This window comes from Protopterus annectens, chromosome 13.part0, assembly GCF_019279795.1.
Source record: "Protopterus annectens isolate FY-2018-M chromosome 13.part0, PAN1.0, whole genome shotgun sequence".
Classification (NCBI taxonomy): Eukaryota; Metazoa; Chordata; order Ceratodontiformes; family Protopteridae; genus Protopterus; species Protopterus annectens.
In genome coordinates, this window is record NC_056747.1 from 682,095,549 (window position 1) to 682,116,718 (window position 21,170).

The window sequence follows — 21,170 nt, forward strand, 5'->3', positions numbered from 1 at the left end:
ATTTAACTGTGTATGACTATTTGCTGCATAGAATCACACTGACAGCTTGTAACTTTGACATTAACCTCTATTGATGCTTATTACATCTGTACAAAATTATTTAACCAACTTGTAAATTAACTAACTTGGAGCTTTTCTCCCCGGGCCTCCGCTGAAAATGGACCTGCGTCCAGTCCGACTCTCCCGGTTAACAAATGTAAAATAAAATAAAATAAATACTACAGAGTAACTCAAGATAGGATGAAAAATATTTTATTAGTTTCTTGATCAGAAGTTTATTTTCTTTTTATATTTAATTCACAATGATGTACTTTCCTCATTGTCTTGACCAGTTTGTCACTGTAACTGAATGCTTTCCTGACTTTACCCTGAGAACCTCAGTTGTCCGTATAAGGGTTAAAACCTACCAGGGGAATGTAAGGCTAGGCTTCTGAGTTTCTGGATTCCCACTGTTGTCTCAAAACCTCTGATACGGTGCCCACAGTAAGTACTTCATAGTTGTGTGTGTTTGAGCCTGAACTCCAGTTTATGAAGGAAAGGTTTGAGAAGTAGGAGGCTGACAGTATACAAAACGTCTACCTATTCTAGGTTCATAAGTACTTACTAGGCTATTTCTGTGCGAGGATCGTAAGAAAACCTAGCCTTGTATTCCATGGTAGATGTTATCCCTTATATGAATAACCCAGAGACGGGCAGATCAAGGGTATATTAAGATATTTTTTTGTGAACCCTATCCATGGGGGACATGGGTGCTAAACCAGGAATAGGTTTATGATTTCCCATCCAATTTATCCAAATTTCATTTGATTAGAGTAAGTAAGAGAAGTACTTTGCTATGTGTCGAGTTGTTGATGGTTCCATAGAACAAGTATTCTCTCTAATACATACCTAACCTTCCAACATGTTCTAAAACTCACTGGCTATGCCCTTGCTCAAATCCTGACTGATCTCAGCTTCCATCTCTCTTTTCAGCTCTTTCCACTACTCTTCCTCATGTCCCTATCACTACCTTTACCCCTCCTCTGTACTTCACCTACCATCCACTTGGATATTACTTTTCCCATAAATTTACTTCTCTTTATATTACTGCAACCTGTCATCTCACCTTGTATCTAAATCACCCAGCTGACGAAATCTGTTTCTTAAAACTAGTGCCCTGACACAAAATGTTTATCAAAATTATTAATACTGTAAATAGTTGAATAGAGTCTTGTGTGAGTTACTGCTTTATTTCTTCTTTAATTACTCTTCCAAAGATTTTGTAATAGAAACCCTCACTCTATGTTTAGTTTTTATATATTACTTTTGCACTGTTACTTTGCTACTTGGGAACAGTTCTTTACATGCTTATAATTTCTATCTTATTGTGCTTTTTTGTTTATTTTTATCATTATTATGTACTAGTATATAGTGGAGCTTTTCTCCTCAGGCCTCTGCTGAAAATGGACATGTATCAAGCCAGACTAGCCCAGTCAACAAATGTAAAATAAAATAAATGTTACAAAAGCAATTGAGATTCCTGGAGAGGGTGAGCACAGTACCACTGGACATGTAAATGTTTAATAGTTTTGACATGATATTGTCTGCCAAGGTTCTAGACATGAAGCTAGAGGCCACCTCTTAGTAGCCTGTGTGATACTGAGAAGAGGGATGATGCTTTGAGATAGTCTTCATAGTTTTTAGATTGACTCATGTTCTTTTTAGTGAGAAAGGATTGTGGTTGCTCCATTTGTGATGTGTTTGGATGAGTATTTACTGAATGGGACATTGTAATTGATGATTGGCCTCCTGAGAGCCAGATACTGTGAAATGATTACATCCTTGATTCTAAATGCCCATACCTTTAGATATAAGCTGTGCAGTGAATAAGGATTTACTTGCAACAATAGATACATGGTGATCAAAGGGCAATTTATTGTCTACATAGGTTCCCAGATATCTGACTACCGGCTTAACTTTTAGGAGTGTGTTGTCAATGTGATTCGTACAAGGAAAGTCATGCTTGCCAGAGGATACAACTGTACATTGCTTGTCGCTTAGTTTTAATCAATGGCATTGACATCAGCCATTTGTTTGGGAAAGGCCTTCTTTGAGGATTTCAGTGTTTTCTAGGGAGTTAATGATTGCACCAAGTTTGCAGACCTGGCAATCTGTAAACCCTTAACATTTGCTTTGATGTCTGAGACGTAATGCCAACAGGAGTGGCCCAAGGATTGAACCTTTGGGTACACTTAGTGACCTTTTTTGGGAGGAGGGAGAGCCACCCACCCTAATTTCTTGGGTCTTATTTGTGAGCCAGTTTATCCAGCAAGTTGCATTTTGCAGTAGCAGATTTTCACCCTCAATCACTTTTAATGTAACCAGGAAAAATTATTGGGCATAAGTATCCATTAGGACACAAGGAGACCCGAGATGATTTGTTCAGAGGGACATTGTTTAGAAGTGGATTCTGTATGAAATAAACATTTTTTCCTGATGTTGAACTTTTTTTTTTCCAAGCTGTATATGAAAATTGAAGGAGTGGCGTAATTCTGATTTGTTTAAGGGATTTTGAGCTAAGAGCCAGTACAACTAACCAGCTTCCCAGACTGGAACCTTTTGTTTATACTTTTGGTTCTGTCCTTGGCTGTTATTCTGCTATATTTAGTTGATTATTTTCATTCTAATCACTTTCATTGATCTTTTATATCTGTATTACAGTTTGGATGTCTTGCTTGCAGACACCTCCCCATTTACTACCTTCCTTACAAGAGTATTTCATATTTTCCTTCTGCTTTTTTTTTTTTTTTTTTTTTAATATTAATGGTAATGGAAGATACACTTGCACCATGCCTTATTCCAGAGCAATTTGTAGTTGTTGGGGTAGTTTTTTGTAAGTGGTTGTTATAAATGGATTTCAAATTCCATTAAGCAAGTTATCTCTTCTATGAAAGACCATTTGTTTTTCATATCATATATGCTTAGTGTCAGAGGATAGGATTTTTCAATGTCTGGTACCAGGAACTTGAATAGGACCCAGCTTCCATCTTAGCCGCAGCACACATTTGCAGAGTAAGAGTTATGGGCACTATTACGTTTTTGACTGCAGTTTTTGTAGTTGGATTGCACGTCACAGGAAGAGAGAGAAGTATCACTTGAGGTTACAGCACATCATTTCCTCGTAGTCCTTCAGTACTCCTTACATCAGAAGCATTTAGTAATTTGGTTCATCCTTTTTGCCTCATGTCTTTATTTGTGTATTTTGTTTCTAACAGCTCGGGACCACCAGAGGAGAGTAGCCAGTCAAATTCCAGATGACATTTTAAAGAATGTAGAACTTCAGGAGGCTATAAAAGTTCTGCCAAGCAACTACAATTTTGAGATTCACAAAACTATATGGAGAATCAAACAAACACAAGCAAAACGAGGTAAGGATTAAAAAAAAATCTGGGTTATGCTGCAGAGTTTTGCTTTCTTTTATTGCTGGTAATTCAGCACAGTTAGAGGGATGCTGCACTTTAGGAGTATGCTTTTCTAACAAGTGGTGTTAAGTTAGGTACAATAAAATGAATGTAAAAGACACTGTTGCAACTTCCATCAGAAGTGGTGATTTTTTTTTTTTTTCCTTTTTTCATTTCCCTTGGCAAGCCAGTTTTTCTCTTACAGTAAATAAGAATAAACTGGAAGGAGTGATAACTGATGTGAGAGGTAATGACGTGCAGAATGCATGTCTCTTTTTTTATATATAGATGGATGAGATGACAGCAAATATTTGGGAAGGGGGGATACAAACCACTAGCAAACTCGGTCTTCGCGAGTTGAGCCTTGGCTTTATGGATGTACTGACAAGGTATAACTAGATAGACTGCGGTGGTGCAGCGGTTAGCGTTGTCGCCTCACAGCAAGAGGTTCTCCAGTTCGTTTCTCAGCTGGAGCACCTTCTGTGCGGAGTTTGCATGTCCTCCCCGTGGTCGAGTGAATTTAAGGACATGCAGGTAGGTGCGAGCATGTGTGGGTGTGCCTTCTTTGAAGGTTGGATGCTGGGCTGGCAACTCAACACAGTAAAAATTCACTGCCAATCATTAGCGGACAGGAGTTCCACTGTGGAGACCCCTAACCGGGAAAAGCCGAAAGACAGACTGACAAGATATAACTAGATATGTAAAGGAAAGAATTAAATTACTGTTTTTTTCTTAATCCTGTGTTGGCTGTGAAAAATGTTAGATATGTATGTCTCCTGGTTTGAGGGTTCAAATCTGTACAAGTTCCTGTTACAAGGAAACAAAGTTGATTAAACATAAGAAATATACATTTCCAGAACTTTATTTTAAAAGGCCCTTTTTTTTGGGGGGGGGGGGGGGGGAGTCCACCTCTACAAAGAGGCCAATCACAACTGGAGTCCCTCAGGGATTGGTCCTGAAACCTCTCCTTTTTTGCCATTTACTTATCTGAAGTCAAGGGCTGACACAGACAAACAACTGGTGCTAGAGCCAAGGACTAAACTTAAATGTGAAATGCACGATAGTATCCTTCTGAAAGACATACACCCCTGGTAACTGTCTTATTGGCAGCACACACCTAAGAGTTGACCCAGTAGTCAGGGACTTGGGGACATCCATAGACAATAGTCTAGCCTTTGACTATTGCGTGTCTACAGTAGTGAGGAAGTCATTCTGTGTTGTGAAACTTGTAAGCATTTTATAATCATTGTGTTAAGTGACTGACAATTTGCTCGAAAAAGTTATGAAAAAGATATAGTGAGAGGTAGAATGTAAGCTTTTATTTATTTATTTTTATTTCCAGTTTGATTACCGAGGAAGTCCACTGGGCCCAAATGACCCATTTTCAGTGGAGGCCCGGGGAGAAAAGCTCCAAGATGCATTATACAGTTTAGATACAAAGATATAAAAGGTACATTATATAGAAAGTTACAAATAAGTACATTCAATGTCACGCATGATGGGTGCTTGTTTATGTACAGAGAGCAGCAAATGTTCACAAAGCAGAATTTTTGCCAGTCATATAACCTAAGTGACTGACTGGCTCATCACTGAAATGGGAAGGGATCATTTTGTGGATGGTATATTTAATGCCTTTGCCCTGGTTATTCATAGAAAAAAATGATGGAAAATTAATGGACAGGAGGTGACATGAGTCACATTTACAAGAGGTATTTTAATGCAGATTTAATTATTTGTTTCACAGAAGATTGTATTATTAAAATGCTTATAATGAACTACTGTACAAAACTTAAAAGAAATACATAACTTCTAAAAAGTTTATAAAATGCACAGAATGAGTAGGAGATGGAGAAAAATAAACATTTTATAAAATGTAGTGAAATTATAAATAGACCCCCCCACCCCATTTAGTGTTTAAAAAGTCTTCTAAAACAGTTGGGACTTCAAGGGTCTCCTGAAGGCTGCCTCAGTACTGCATGCCTCAGACAGGGAAGGTACATAATTCCAGAGAACTAAGAAGGGTGGGCAAAGGATGCCCTGCCTAATGTTGCAAAAAGGACCAAGGAGCAGTCAGCAGTCCCCTCACCTGATGACCAGAGAGACATAGTGGGTCATAAAGAAGACATAAGTTTTGTAGGACCAGGTACATAAGTGAAACATAAGTTATACACCAGCCTCTGCACATTACTCAAGGTGGGCATAATATGCCAGAAATGTGAATTCCTGCTTAATAATAATTCTGCTCAATTCTTAATCCTCTGCAGCCATTTCAGATCTTTATTCCACAGGTGAAGGAAAAGAACATTGTGGTAGTCCATTCTGGACAGTAGTAATACAGTAGTAATACATGGATCACTACAGCCGAGGTTAAAGGTAGACTAAGGCTCTGGATATGAGAGAGACCCTTCAAATGAAAGCAAGAAGTTTTAACAGTGGCTGACACATGGTCCTTAAGTGTCAGACTATTAGGAAGAATTACTCTTCTATCATTGACTTGGGAGGTAAATTCTAGTTGCTTTCCACTCTAAATTTTTAAGGGGGAAAGAGAAGGAAGATGCAAAGATCCTACAATGGCATGCATCATTAAAGGCTCTGTCTTTTTTGTGTTAAGCCCAAGTTGACTGTCCATCATCTGGTTATTAAGACATTAAGCAGTTTTTGGACATGGTAAAGTTCAGTACAGATTCTTTAGAGAAGAAAAGCTGGAACCTGAACGTAGTCAGCATACGATTGGTAAGATAAACCTGTCCCACATATAATTTTGAAAGGGGGAACATCACACTGTAAAAAAGTAGGAAAACTAATATGAAACCTGCTGGAGGAATTGGTGCAAGAAACTACCTTGAGAGAGCTACCCAAAAAGGTATGCGGTTAACATTTGAGAATGGCACCCATTTGAAACAGGGAGTAGCCAAGGCCTCTTTTTATCTTCTTTTTTCGGCTTTTCCTGGTTAGGGGTTGCTACAGTGGATCACTGTCCACTCATGATTGGCAGTGGAGTTTTACAGTGTCTAGTTGCCAGCCCAGCACCCAACCTTCCACAGAAGGCACACACTCACACCTAGGGCCAATTTAGTGTGTCCAGTCCACGTACTGCATGTCTTTGGGATGTGGATGTGGGAGGAAACCGGAGCGCCCGGAGGAAACCCACGCGACCACAGGGAGGACATGCAGATTCTGCACAGAAGGCACCCCAGCCGAGGATCGAACCGGAGAACCTCTTGCTGTGAGGCGGCAACACTAACCGCTGCACCACCGTGACCGCCCCAGCCAAGCCCTGTTTTTATACAGATAGAAAAATTTCCCTTTTCTCTTAGAGGACTAAACATTTCAGCCAATAACTAATCCTAGTGTATCGAGGCACTAATTCCCAGTACAGCAAAAAATAAGCCTTCCTTTCTGCTTCTGATAGTGTTTGGTGATCACCCTCAGCCACCTGCAAACTAGGGAGACAAGGTTGCCCCAACTATCTTACTGATCAAGAAGGCAGTCTGAAGTATAGAAGAGGCTCGTGATGTAAGAAAAAAAATATCCAGTGCCTACAGTGAAGTTTAAATTTAAAGGCGAAGCTAAAACTACCTGCGTTTAAAGAAGTCCAGCAATTGTAAATGGTGTTTGGTGGGGAAAAAAGAAAAGATTCTGTCTGCTAATACACAAAAGAGCAGCTGGTACAAGCTTGTATAAAAAGGTAACAGAAGAACTATGGCTAAAAGCTTCAATAATGGAGATAAAATATAAAATTAGAAGTTCAGAAGGAAAATGTCTTCTGCTGACTTTGTAATGAGGTAATAAGCATAGATAAACCTTATTTTAACTCCGTAGGATAACAGATGCTCAGAATGCAATTTTTAACAAAATCTGACAGTAGAAAAAGGGCTCAGGAAAAATGTACTCTTTGCATGTCCAGAGTGAGCCAAAATAATTTCTCCCATTCCATATGATAGATGTCTGATAAACGTAACAGTATTGGCAATAAAGTAAATGGTCCAATGCTAAAGTGTAGGAAACAGTAAAATTATGTTGAAGGAATTGAAGGAAACAAGTTTCTGAGAGATGAAATGGCTGCAGCAATGAGAAAGAAAACCTCACAAGTAAGCAGAGTTCACCCACCAAAAAGTGGACCTCCCATAAACCATCAAGAATATTGCAGTAATTATTTCTGTACTGTATTGCACTGCTTCATAATCATCCACTATAAAGCTTAAGAATATTTCCTGCAAGGATCCAGTTGCTCATTGAAGATTGCTGCCTAATCTATAAGCAGAAAGCTGTGACAAGCCCAGTGAGTCAGGCAGCCGTCATGATTTGACAGAAATTGGTGGAGTTAGTAACACTCTATTGCATGCCAAAGTATGGCGAGATTGGTAGCAGTGGCAGAAACTGCAGAGGTTTCAGCTAGAGGAGCCAAAGAGTCACAGGTTGTAATGTATATAGCTCATGGGGAGGCGGTTAATATCTGCGATATATGAGGAGAGGGTGAAAAATGGTTGGGAATCAGGTTATTTGCATATGGGGTAACTGTAACAGCCTGTTTATATACAATTTGGATTAGTGGGTGGGAAGTCGCAAATTCACCCCTGCTTTGTTACCGGTGTCCCTTATGGATGGAGGCAGCTTGTAGATGCCCTAAGACACAGGCATATACCAAAGCAGTTCTAGTCCTTTGGCATTAATAATTAGGTAAAATTGGGGCATGAATGGCTAGGCTTAAAAAGGCTGTAGGGCTGTTAGCCTAACAACTTATGATCCTATGAACAGCTTTCAAGGCTTAGCAGACCAGCGATCTTTATCTTTCAGCCTACTTGTACGTTTGTATGCGTTAGTGTTATATTATTTCCATATAGTATCAGTGTCACTAGTTGATACAAGCAAAGTGTGAGTCAACAGGCAGCACATTTCTTTATATGTGCATTAGTGTCATCTTTTCATAAATGGTCAATGTCATTGACAGCTGTCTGCATGCTTGTCTTCCATGGCAAAAATCAGAAGGCTATAGGTCCTATGTAATAGACACTTGCCATACTTCTCAACTGTCCTTTATTTTCAGAGTCCTCCCTTATTTTGACTTACAATTTTGCTCTGCTCCTCGTTGGGAGAAAAGGTGGTGGATTATAATAATAATGACAATAATTAGAGATACAGACTTCTTTTACTTCAGGAAAAGCAAGGTAATTCACATTGTCTTATTGTGTCGCTGCCATAATGTAATAGCACTAATATTTTAAAAATTCTGCTAAATTGTCCTTGATGACATATGCATTTGTCACAGAGTCTGGAAGTGAAAGGTTGAGAGCTATGACTTGATTCTTATTCTGTCGGTGACAGAATTGCTACTGAGAGGGTGGTGGTGTTAATGTCCACTCTCTTCCACTGGTTGTTCATGTGGCTATTAAAAATCACACAGCGCATTATGTAAAAGAAAACCAGTCGGGGGGGGGCACTTCATATTCCTAAAAAAAGTGCAATTAATAGTCTTGGCTTTTATTAACTATATTTAAAGATTAAAAAAATACTAGTCCTTAAATTTTTTAGGAATAAAGAATAGATTGTATCCCTTAAAACTAAAATCTTACAGCAGTATTTATCAGTCGCACTACTCATTAGTTCAGTACTTAAAAGGTAAATTAAATGAGACAGCCTACATACTTGGAATTATTTCCTGTATGCTATAATCCCTGTACTTTATTATGTTCTCTTCTAATATTATTCTCATTCTTTGTGACCTGTAACCCCTATTTCTTCTCAACTCATTACTCCAACATTTTAGTAATAATCAAAATAATCTGCGTAAATTTCAGAGTCCTAATAATGTGAAGTACGCGTTAAATCACTATCCTTGTTTCTATTTTTTTTTTTTTTTTTTTTTTTTTTATGATCTTGCTTTTCCCTTTACTTTTTCAAAAAATGTCTTTTAAACTTCTGCGTTTGTCAGTGTCTGCTATTTAATATGTTTATATGTTCTTCTGTTCCTCACTTCATTTCCTCCCTTTGCTTCCAATAAGATTGTCTGGGACACTTAATTGGCAGTGATGTTCCCAGACCAAATGTTTTGTTGTATTTAAAAAAAACTATTACTTTGTGTAATGTGAGTTTTCCAGTCCATCTCCGATGCATACTGAAGCCCCTGCTCAAGACTTAAGTGTAGTAATACACTTCAGCCACTGAGAACAGCCACAGGGCCCCTCCAAGACTTCCTTGAAGTGTTCCTTGGCTTTTGGTTCAGCTAACCTGCAGTCGATTTCAAGTAGGGCTCACTGCAGCTTGATCCAGGTCCTGCATCATAAATCCTGAATGTTGATTGGCCTACAGTATTCCCTTGAATTTTTTTTTTTAAGCTCTTAGCGAGATTGTTAACTTTAACAGTAGCACCGTTTTCCACTGAATCTTGAAGCCAGTATGTTAGCAACTATGTGAAGTATAACAGCTAATACTGACTGTTTAAATTCAGCAATCCTGTCTTAAATTAAAACAACTGTCAATCTGTAATTCTGTTTCACTTATTTTTTTGCCATGTGTAAAGTACCACCACCTAGAGAGAGTGTTATATAATGTAGTGTGGGGCTCTACTGCATTTTAATGTTTCCTACAGAATGTTATTTTTCCTAGTGTGTCCATACACCATAAAATGTACTGCAGTGGTGTAGAAAACTAAGAAATGTAATTTCAGAAGAGCGGTACAAGTCCTTTAATGAAATTTATCTGGAAAAGGTAACTGTTGTCGATTTTTTGTTTTGTTTGTAACATTTTCAATTGCTCAAATCAAAAAGAAATTACTGCTGCTTAGAGCACATACAATTAAATCAGGCTACGTAAACAGGAAATGTTAGTGTAACTACTCCGGCTGACCAGTTACTTAAAATAGTCTGTTATTAGATTGCAGCAGTGTATCGCTCAAGCACAGCCAAGCAAATTTGTATTGTACCCTTAGTGTAAAATGCCAGTCTGAGAGAAATATTGTTTTAAAACGTAACCGTTTTTAAATCGTTTCTGTTAAAATATCGGTGCAGCAACCTGCTCTGGCCTCATGATTTTGGGTAATGCAAAGACTGTACTTGGTCCAGAGTAGAAAACATTGGGTGTATTGTTTTGATAAATATGTAACAGTAGACGGATCTGGGAAACTCTTCACAGCTCAATGAGTCCGCAGTATGTATGATATCTCTGCATTTAAAGCAGTGTATGTCTTGATGTTAACAGAGAAGTGACTCATTTCTCAAAGACACAGATTATTGTTTAGCCAGAAATTTGTAGGCCCAAGAGAGCAGTACAGGAAGCTAATGATGCAGTCTACATGTATTAGACCTAGAAAACCTGATACGATTTGATGTCTGAAAGACAGGCCAAGGGTTTTCAATGATGGGTTGATTGGACACTGGCCATAGGTGTGAGCTTGTGTGTGTGGTATGCAAGAACAATTGTGACTAGGCTAGCCACCAGGTAGTGTGAGTATTGGCTGTGGATGATGGTCACTGTTGATGTAATACCCTGATCCAATGTGCAAAAATGGGGGGAGGGTGAATGGATGGATTAGCAAATTGGACAGTTTTACACATTCACACAAGTAACCCTTTTAATCAAATTATTTGTTTGTTTTTGTTTACTGGGAAAGTCTGACTAGGCAAAGACCCATTTTTCAGTAGAAGCCCAGGGAGAAAGTTCATGAAAATACAAATATTCCAGATATTTTTAGTGTGTGTGTGTGTGTGTGTGTGTGTGTGTGTGTGTGTGTGTGTGTGTGTGTGTGTGTGTGTGTGTGTGTGTGCAAATAAACAATGACAATAGATTAGTTAGGGTTTTACAAAACCATTTGTTCTTTAGATTACTAAGAGAAGTGCAAAGGTGATTGCGAGGTGTAATGTGAAAGGAGAGACACTACTGGGAAAGATAAGAAAGCGTGTAAGTAGAGGAGACATAAGTATTTTGAACAGGGAGTTATATCCAAGAGGTTGTATAGAAAAAACTGTTGGTTTGAGGTACATGCAGATGGGTGATTATTCACAGTTGTTACTGGCAAAATTAGAAGACTTGCTACTGGCACAGTTAGACTGCAAAAGCCTATTGTTTAGAAAATGTGGGAATAACTCTGCAGAAGTACATGCCATATTATTCCTGTGTCAAGAGGAACTATTTTGCCACATGTTGCAAGTCAGGCTGCAAACCTAGTTCAGCAATATAAGGAAATAACTAAATGTAAATAACAACTAAAGGGAAACCCATCAAGTCACCTGTAGTCAAGAATGACACGCATCCATCTTATTAAATTTTAGTTCTGAAAAGAAACTCTGCATGTTGTAGCTGCAGGTCCAGTAGGTGTGGTACTAGGTGCTGTTTCAACACAAGCATAAATTGCACATCAAGACAGATTGCATATGCTCTGAGACCTGTAACGTTTGAAAGACCTTTTATCCCTAAATAGAAAAGGAAGCAGTAGCCAAATTGTGGATATGCAAGCATCTGTGTCTTTATACTTGTACTTTCACTTTAGTCTCAGACCATAGCATGTTTTATTGTATGTTGGGCATGAAGGGAAAAAAAAAAGCATCCATTGATGCAACCCCAGTGGTCTTCAGCCCATTTATTCCCCCATAATAAATATCCCAGCACAGCAGCAATAGCCAACAAGATAGGCTGTCTTGTGGGCAGCTGTGGAAGTTTTTTTGTCATTGCCTGGATCTCATGGTGGTTATAATGAGGCCTTCACCTCCACCTTTTCATGGATGACATGAGCAATTGTGTCACCAGGGCATCTTGTATCTTTTATGTGCATGTACATATTTCTACCCACATGCAGTAAGGACTGCAATCACCTGCTTTGGACTGTTAAGCCCACATCCCCAGTTCTGGCCATTTCTGTGTCCTGCATACCTCAGTTTGCCTAATTAGTAATTGACTAGACAGGACCACTGTTTCCTTCTCTCCTGTATGGATGAATTGGTATCAGTTGCGCTCAGTCACCCCCCCCCCCCACCAAGATCTTGTAGTGCTCAAACAGCTGATCATTTGGGTTGTAGTCAAGACCTCATGTGCCTTAGTAACAGAGCCAGGCTTAATTTCAGGCCATAAATGATTAGAAGCAATAAACAGCAACTCCTACCCAAATGGTCTTGGTGAACTAAGATGTGCACCAAAGCTGTATCAGTAGGATGTTGTTTTGCCCAAAAGGGGAAGGAAATGCATATTTCTTGTCGAGGTTAATGCATTGAAACTAGCTGGAAAGCAGAAAATCCTAACTAAGAAATGCATACATTTATTGCATATAGTTCAGTTACAAAAGCTTTAATATTAGAAAAAATATAAATTAAAAACACACAGTAATTAAGCCTGTAGTTAATGGAGTCTGACTGATTTCATAGCTTGAGGAGATACGCAATGTGCTTAGTGCTTCAGTTTTAAAGGAAATGCTTACTTACTCTTGGGAAAACATTTTGTGTCTGTTAATGTAAACTTCATATTGAGAGGAACAAGTTAGCAATACCCAGCCTTTACAAGCAAAGACTAGACATACTGCAAAGACTCAAAGGATAAAAGAAGGTCTGATGTGCCAGTGTTGACAAATGCGTAGTAGCTGTGATTCCAGGATATACAGTTTGCCAAACAGATGCTTAGTGCAAGGTACAAGATCTGTTCATCTATCAGAGTTGTATAAATTATGAACAGAACTCTGTACTGACTTTTATGGTTCTTTCTCTACTGATGAATATCTCCAAATCATCTGTGGCTGTTACAGAAGTCTGCTACAAATGCTGCAGTCATGTTTGTGGAAAAAGTACATCATTGTTAGAACTGTGGTCCACCGTTCACTGACCTTTTCAAACCTATAGGTTTTAGGAATCGAAAAGTAGCACCTCCTTGGAGGAGAAACTAATGAGCTAATTTAATTATATTCACCTTTGGAAAGGCGTGAGAACAGCACTTAAAAAAAAAAAAAAAAACTGCTGTAGAAATAACGCATCAGAATGTTCTTAAGAAATATCTCCTAGTACCACAGGGATTCTCGTGCACAGACATTATTGAAAACTGAGTTTAATACAGACTTCCTTCTTTCACTTGCATCAAGATTTTACAGTAATCTTGACACTAATAGTTATGATACTAAAAAGAAGAAATAAAATGGACTATGTAGGAGAGGCTAGACTGCTTTTATAGCATACTTGTTAAACAGAAAAAAGAACGACATGTATTGGTTAAACAATTTGCATAACTGACATTAAAGGCTCAATGGTAGTTGCTTCTGGAAAGGCATGCAATTTTAAAAGGCACATTATTATTTGGAAAATTTAGTGTTTTAGTCTGAATTTTTTTTTTTTTTTTTTTTTGCCCTCCGCATGATTTTCTTAATGGCACGCATTCCAGTGTCCAGCCAGTCAGTTATGTGAATTACCTTTTATAGGTTCATAGGTGTTTACTAGGCTTACGACCAGAAGGGCCTTTTTAAGCCTAGACATGCATCCCAAATCTCTGACAAGTTCTCATACCCTTGATAAGTGTAAGCATGGACCTGGGAGATGAACTATTTACAGGTTACCTGTTTGCATCAGAGACATAGGTGCCAAACCAGGGATGAATTTCCGGTTTCTCATCCAGTTGTCCAAGTTGCACTTTAATTGGATTAGGGAATAACTCTGCTTCACATGGACGGGGAGCCTGTTCCATAGACTGGGTAGTCTCTGGGATGGGATGCATACCTATCACTTCAGCAGGTCCTATTTATATCACAGGCAAGGTTTAAGTCTTTAGAATGGGTAATTCTGGTACTGTTTGTTTTGTGGATATGCACGAGGTCCATCAGTGTAGTCTGACAATGCCTTCTATGCCAGGCATAGAGCTCCCCTCAAAAGCCTGTAGGAGACGAAATACAGGGATAGGGCTTTGAGACAGTCTGCATAGGACATATTACGTACACTCTGTATTCTTTTACTGAGGAATCTCTGTGGACATTCCAGTTGGATATGCCTGGTTAGATACATACCAAAGTGTGCATTGTACTCAATGATAGGTCTGATGAATGCAGAATACAGTAGAACATTGACTTCCTTGGACTTGGATGCCATACCTTTGTTTATAAGTCATGCAATATAGAATGATTTCTTCACCACTGTAGACACGTGGTGATCAAAGGCTAGATTACTATCTATGTGTGTCCCTAAGTCCCTGATTACTGGGTCAACTCTCTAAGAGGTGTGTTGTCAATATGATGGTTACCAGGGATGGATGACTTCCCAAAGAATACTATTATGCATTTCTTGGCATTTAGTTTTAGTCCATGACTCTAGTTGTTTGTCTGTGTCAGCCCCCCCTGGAAAACACTTGAGTCAGTGTGAGATTCAATGACTGCTCCTAATTTGCAATCATCTGCAAATTTAGTCAGCCAGAGACCACTGACCTTGGCATTGACTTCTGAGAAGTAAATGCCAAAAAGGCACGGTCCAAGGACTGATCACTGAAGGACTCCACTTGCGACTGTCCTCTTTGTAGAGGTGGACTCCCCAATTCTAACTTCCTGGGTCCTGTCTGTGAGCCAGTTGGCTGGCCACTGGGTGACATATAGGTTTGTATCTAACCTCTTGAGTTTGTCAACAATGCCTGAGTGGGGTATTGTGTCAAATGCCTTGGCCAAGTCAAGGTAGGCAGTGTGAATGATTTTGCCCTCATCCATTGCTTTGGTGACCTTCTCAAAGAAGTTCACAAGGTATAGTAGGCATGAGCTGCCCTTGAGGAAACCAAACTGGGCTGGGTCCAGTGTCTGGAGGTTTACTATATCTCTGTTGATCATCTCCATAATTATTTCCATGGCTTTACATGCAAAACTAGTGAGACTTATGGGTCTGTACTTTCCAGGGTCTGTAGATGGCCCATCCTTGTGCATAGGGATGACTGTTACCTTTCTCTCTTCATGAGGCCCAAAGCCTGTTTGGAGGCTGCAAGTTAAATAGTAATTCCAGAGGCCATGTTTCATGCTATTTAGAAGGCATCATGGGATGTTGTCTGGGCCCATTGATGCAGTGTTCTTGGTCTTAGAAAGAGCATTAAGGACCTGTTCCCTAGCGATAGTAGGGGGAGTTATATTTGATGATATTTCGTGAGGGAAGGTTGAGGGGAAGAGAGAGGAGTAAAGTTGGAGCTGAATTTATCAGCCAGGAGGTTTGCTATACCTTCTGGCTCAGTATAGGTGGCTCTATTTACAATGAGCTCTGCACACAATTGCCTTTGAGGTTACGGACATAGCTAAAGAATGCTTTGTGGTTATCCTTGGCCTCGGAGGTCAAACTTACCTCAAATTTGGCTTTGGTAGACTATTTGTCCTCTGAGTTGTTTGTTTAGTTTAATGAGAGTGCTTTTATCCTGCTGGGTGCTGCACCTCCTAATTTTTACTATGATTTTCTTCCTATTATATATCCGATTAATTTTGTGATTCCACCAGGGTGGTTTGTGATGAAGCCCTGAGGTTACAGGGTGAAAGCGCTTGGTAACATTTACTATTAAATTTTTCCAGTTCATTGATTGTGGTCGCACCACTGTGGTGGCGTTTTTATTTTCTTTTGTATTTATATTATAGTTTTCGCTCTTTTGGGCGTATTTTCTTTTATTTATTGGTTTGTTTATTGTTAGTTCTGTACTTCTTTCTGGTGAGTACAGCTGCCTCTATGCAGCTATTTACGTGCTTGTGCAGGGTTTCTGTGAACAGTTCTGCAGAGGCAGAAGACCTACCCATCCAGATAAGTTGTACTATTTTTTATTTTTATATAATCTGATTCACAGGTTTTGCCTTTTAAGCATATGTGTCTGTAAATTTTCCTGCAACAGCATGAAGCTAGAATTGATCGGTTACCTTACCCAACCGAGCATTTGTGAGACTAAGTTAAAAGACTCTGTCATGCTGTTTATCCCTAGTTTTCCAGGTAGATCCAAACCAAAGGGTAACAAGGTTACACAGACAAATGATTCCATAAAAACCGCAAGAAAAACCCAGTCACAGAACCTGATCATGCTGAAATGGGGCCCTAGTTAGAGCAATGGACCAGACCCCCCCCCCCCAATCTGCAGCCATTCCAGTGTTCCATTATTTGGCTTCTCTCCCCAACTACCAAAAACACTGTTCAAAACTGTCAGTTTTTTGCTCACTGTCAGTGCACACAGTGTTTTTCTTTACTTTTGAAATGATTATAGCAATGTGGATCTAATTTAAAATCTATAACTCATTCATCCTTTGCTAATTAGGTTAGTCCTATTAGGTAGGCTTGTAGCTTCTTCAGGGAGTCCTGAGGTGGTATTTATTCTACTGTGGGAAATGTGGCCAGGGCATTGGGGGAACTTCACCTAGACTTTTTCAGTAGGTGCAGTGGGACCTTTCACATCCACTTGAGCTACCACTGACTCTGGCAGACAAAGTCTTAGTTTAGCCTCTAACCTAAAGGACAATACACTCAGAACTGCAGCACCCCACCTTATGCTGCACTGCAGTGTCAGCAGTCCCTCTACCTGGTGTGGAATAAATCTCACAACTTTCCACACCAAAAGTGACTATGTTAACTGTTGTGCCACAAACAGTACTTTAAGGTTTTATAGTACCGTTTTTTACTCTCTGGATCATCTGCATATATCCCATGGGCTGTGCCCCTCCAATGCAGTTTGGGGTACTGCACAGTGAAGACTGTGACTTGGCTGGGTCTTTATTGTAGTTTTTCTTGAATAGTTTACCTGGTAGCCGAGTCGCATTTTAGGCATAATTCTGCACTGAACCCCATTGTTCTCCAACTTCTTGTATATTTTTCGCATTATAAAGTATTTGCCCTTACAAACATTTAAGGTCAAGGTTCATTTTTTGTTTTGCACTATTTTATGTAGCTAAATAACTTGAGACAGACTTTTTCTTTCCCGTAGGGAAGTCAGAAATTGAATTCAGAGAGAGACAAAAATATTGATATGTCAGACTACCAGCATCCCTGCTTAGATAAAAACTGGGCACCCTAAAATTAGTTACTACTTGCATATCAGTGTGTGAGCATTTATTTGGATTAATGAAAATTGTTTCTGTGTCTGAATATGTGCATTCCTCTGCATCTTAACCAACAACTCTTAACCGCTCTTCTTTCTAACCCGCATACTCTCTCTCACCTCGTAAGTCACTTTTTCTCACTGCTGTCTCCCCTCACCAGTCACTAATCCTCCTCTGTCAGTCTTTCTTGTCATTTTTCCAGTCTACATTTTCATACTCTCTCCCCTCGTAAGTCACTTTTTCTCACTGCTGTCTCCCCTCACCAGTCACTAATCCTCCTCTGTCAGTCTTTCTTATCATTTTTCCAGTCTACATTTTCTCGACTATGTTTAACGGGTATGCTAAATTTAAATTATCTGCAGTTATTACCATCCAACAATTGCATTTGCATTTCTTTAATTCCATATGTTTAACAGGTGTATACATGGTTTCTCTTTTGTATTTCATTTTCTAGTGATACTTAATCTAATGCATGTAATTTTTTTACTGTTTTCAGTATATGTACTTTGAATGTCATGCAAAAGTATATACTGTTTGTGTCTTAAAAAAAATATGCACACACACACACACACACACACACACACACACACAAACAAAAGATACAAAATGCTGCCACAAACCAGCATAAAGATACAGATACAGCAGTGTATTTTAAATAGCTTATAAATGTGTGATTATTCAATAGAAGTCCTTCCCTTTGTATAAATGAGCCAAGAGTCACTCAATTGTACAAAATTTATAAAGGCACTAAAAACAAGATAATCTAATTAATAAGCTCTCCAGGCAATAAAAATACATGCAGAAGTCAAGTGTTTCCCCAACCTAAACAGACAAGGCTACCTCCAAGTGCATTAAATGGAGAATCCACTGCTCTCTTGATGTAAAAACAAGTGCTTGCTAGAGTGTAAACATACACTACTTTATCCAACAGCTAGCTAGAGAAGGAATTCAGAGCAAGTAAATCAGTAGAACAGACGATGAGAGGCAAAATGCACTTTTTCAATATAAGCACAAGTAAAGAAAAATTAACAGCAGTGTAGAAAGGGAGGAACTTATAGTTCATAGCTCATAGTTATTAAGCTGAATCTACAGTAGGGGTGGGCAACTTAAAATCACCAGGTTTAAAAAGCAGATAATCAAATGGGAGGGTGGCTAGGAAAAAAGTAGCAGGGAATCACCAGCAGTGCTAAGTTTATGCAGGCTTGAAATGTTTTCAGCAAAAGCCAAAGGCCCAGAAGTTCACTATGTATTTAAGTATATGTTTGGAAAATGGCCCAATGTCATTCAAAGAAATGTTGTCATTTAGGGCCACACAAGTGCAGCCTAAAGGACATTACAAATGTCAGCTCACGAGAGAAATGCAATGCAAATAACGTAGATACAGTGGTATCAAAGAATAACATAAGAAAGAAAATAACACTTATGACCTGCAAGAGGTAGTTCACATTACATAAACACATTCAGTACCCATTATCCAGTGATAAATAAATACCCCCCACCAAACTCCTACACTGTTAAGATATAGAATAAATAGAGACTAGTGAATAGCAGCTGTTTCCGGGTGGCCGCGGTGGTGCAGCGGTTAGCATTGCCACCTCATAGGAAGAGGTTCTCCGGTTCGATCCTCAGTTGGGTTGCCTTCTGTGCGGAGTCTGCATGTCCTCCCTGTGGTTGCATGGGTTTCCCCCGGGTGCTCCGGTTTCTTCCCACATCCCAAAGACATGCTGTAGGTGGATTGGACACTGTAAATTGGCCCTAGGCATGAATGCATGTGTGTGTGTGCCTTCTGTGGAAGGTTGGGCGCTGGGCTGGCAACCCGACACAGTAAAACTCCACTGCCAATCATGAGCAGACAGGTGATCTGCTGTGGCGACCCCTAACCGGGAAAAAGCTGAAAGAAGAAGCGAATAGCAGCTGTTTCATTACCATATAGCACTTGTTAACTTTAAGACGCGACTCAGTTTAGCCATCATATCACATAATAGTAATGCTGGCAGTAATTGCTCTGAGCAGCAGGATTAAATGAAAAAAATAAGCTTCAATGTATCTGGTATTATGGTTGGTGTCTCACAGCTGTAGGATATAAACTGTTCCTGAATCTGGTATTCCTACAGCGGAAGCTGCAGCACCACCTTCCAGACGCAAATTGTGAGAACCAGTTGTGGGCCAGATGGGTTGAATCAGCATGTATTTTATATGTTCTCTTTCTTGCTCATGTAAAGAAAACCTCCTGAATAGAAGGGAGGTTTGTGCTCAAGATTTTCTCAGCCACCCTCACCACCCTCTGTAGTTTCTTCTTCTCAGCAGCTGTGCAGTTGTTGAACCATGCTATGAAGTTGCTAGTGAGGATGCACTCAATAGCTCCCCTGTAAACAGTGGTAAGAGCAGACAGGGGGAGCCTGGTCTTTTTGAACTTTCTCAGGAGGTGAAGTCTCTGTTGAGCCCTCTTAACTATATGGTTGGTGTTAGCAGCCCAGGAGAGGTCATCAGAGATGTGAAGGCCCAGAAACTTGGTTGTTTTGACTTTCTCTACTACCTCCCCTTTGTTAGTGAGTGGTTGGTGAACTGTTGCCTTTCTCCTGAAGTTCATAACAATTTCTTTGGTCTTATTAACATTCAGTTCCAGATTGTTCCTGTCACACCAGGCAATCAGTGTTCACCTCATCCCTGTAGTTATGTTCATTCCCACCACTAATGAGACCCACGACTATGGTATCGTCAGCTATTTTTATAATATGGTTTGACTTATGTTTTGCAGTGCAGTCATGGGTGAGGATTGTGAAGAGCAAGGGGCTGAGCACACAACCTTGGGGAACACCAGTATTCAGGACTGTGCATTGAGAGGTGTTGTTTCCAGTGCATGTCCACTGGGATCTACCAACCAGAAAGTCAAGTCCAGTTACATAGGAATGTTACATACAAATGCATGATTTACCTTGTTATTACAGTCTTGAGTACACATACCACATGCATATGCACATATTCATATTGTTAGCCTTATGTAAACTGAAAACACATTAAATGGTGCAAATCTTAAAGTAATCAAACGCAATTCACTACATAGTTGCAGATTGCTTTGTGCCTCTGCAGTGCTTCCTGTAAGTCTAGAAAGTGCTGCTATTCCTTCAAACACTGCTACCTCAGTCTTCAAAATAACTTTCAATATGTGCACAAGTTGAATACAAATTGGTGGCATGTTCTCTAACTCTACAACTTTATACATCTCTGTATGGCATATGGGCAGATTAGGCTTAGTATCATAAATTCAGATGAACTGCTTTATTATGCTTCTGCACATGTGCAGCTTGGTGCTCAAGCCCACCTCTGATATCACATGGCAGTCGCTTCTGCAGGGCACCTGCATGTGTAAGTGTCACTCTTCTGTGCATTACCACTTTAATCATGGTTCATAGTAGCGTGTTATTGCTTGGGGGAAAGTGCTAATTTGTAAGGATACTTGCAGGGCAATGGATACCTCTGCAAGTACCCACTGGAGAGCACTGGCTAGTTTCACACGCGAGGTCATAGGGGACAGAATTCCAGATATTTGCAACTTTCATTGCATAAAGGCAGTCTCTCAGAGTGGTTGATCTCTAGATCTAAACCAGTTACGTGTTATTAAATCAACGTATTCTACATGGTGTTTATCCGCTAATGATGTTTATTGTAGGACGTATCTCACCCAATATACTGTGGATGTTGAACATACAGATTTTATTAGTACAGTGTGTGTT

General features: G+C 39.5%; 1 protein-coding gene across 1 annotated transcript in view; it reads left to right on the forward strand.

The window, feature by feature from the left end:
* Window positions 1–21,170, forward strand: part of LOC122787950 (2-(3-amino-3-carboxypropyl)histidine synthase subunit 1-like) — a 375,313-nt gene that overhangs the window by 13,587 nt on the left and 340,556 nt on the right. Inside the window, exon 2 of the mRNA XM_044054877.1 lies at window positions 3,255–3,407. Within this exon, the coding sequence (XP_043910812.1) occupies window positions 3,255–3,407 (153 nt within the window). The remainder of the gene's footprint in view (window positions 1–3,254; window positions 3,408–21,170) is intronic.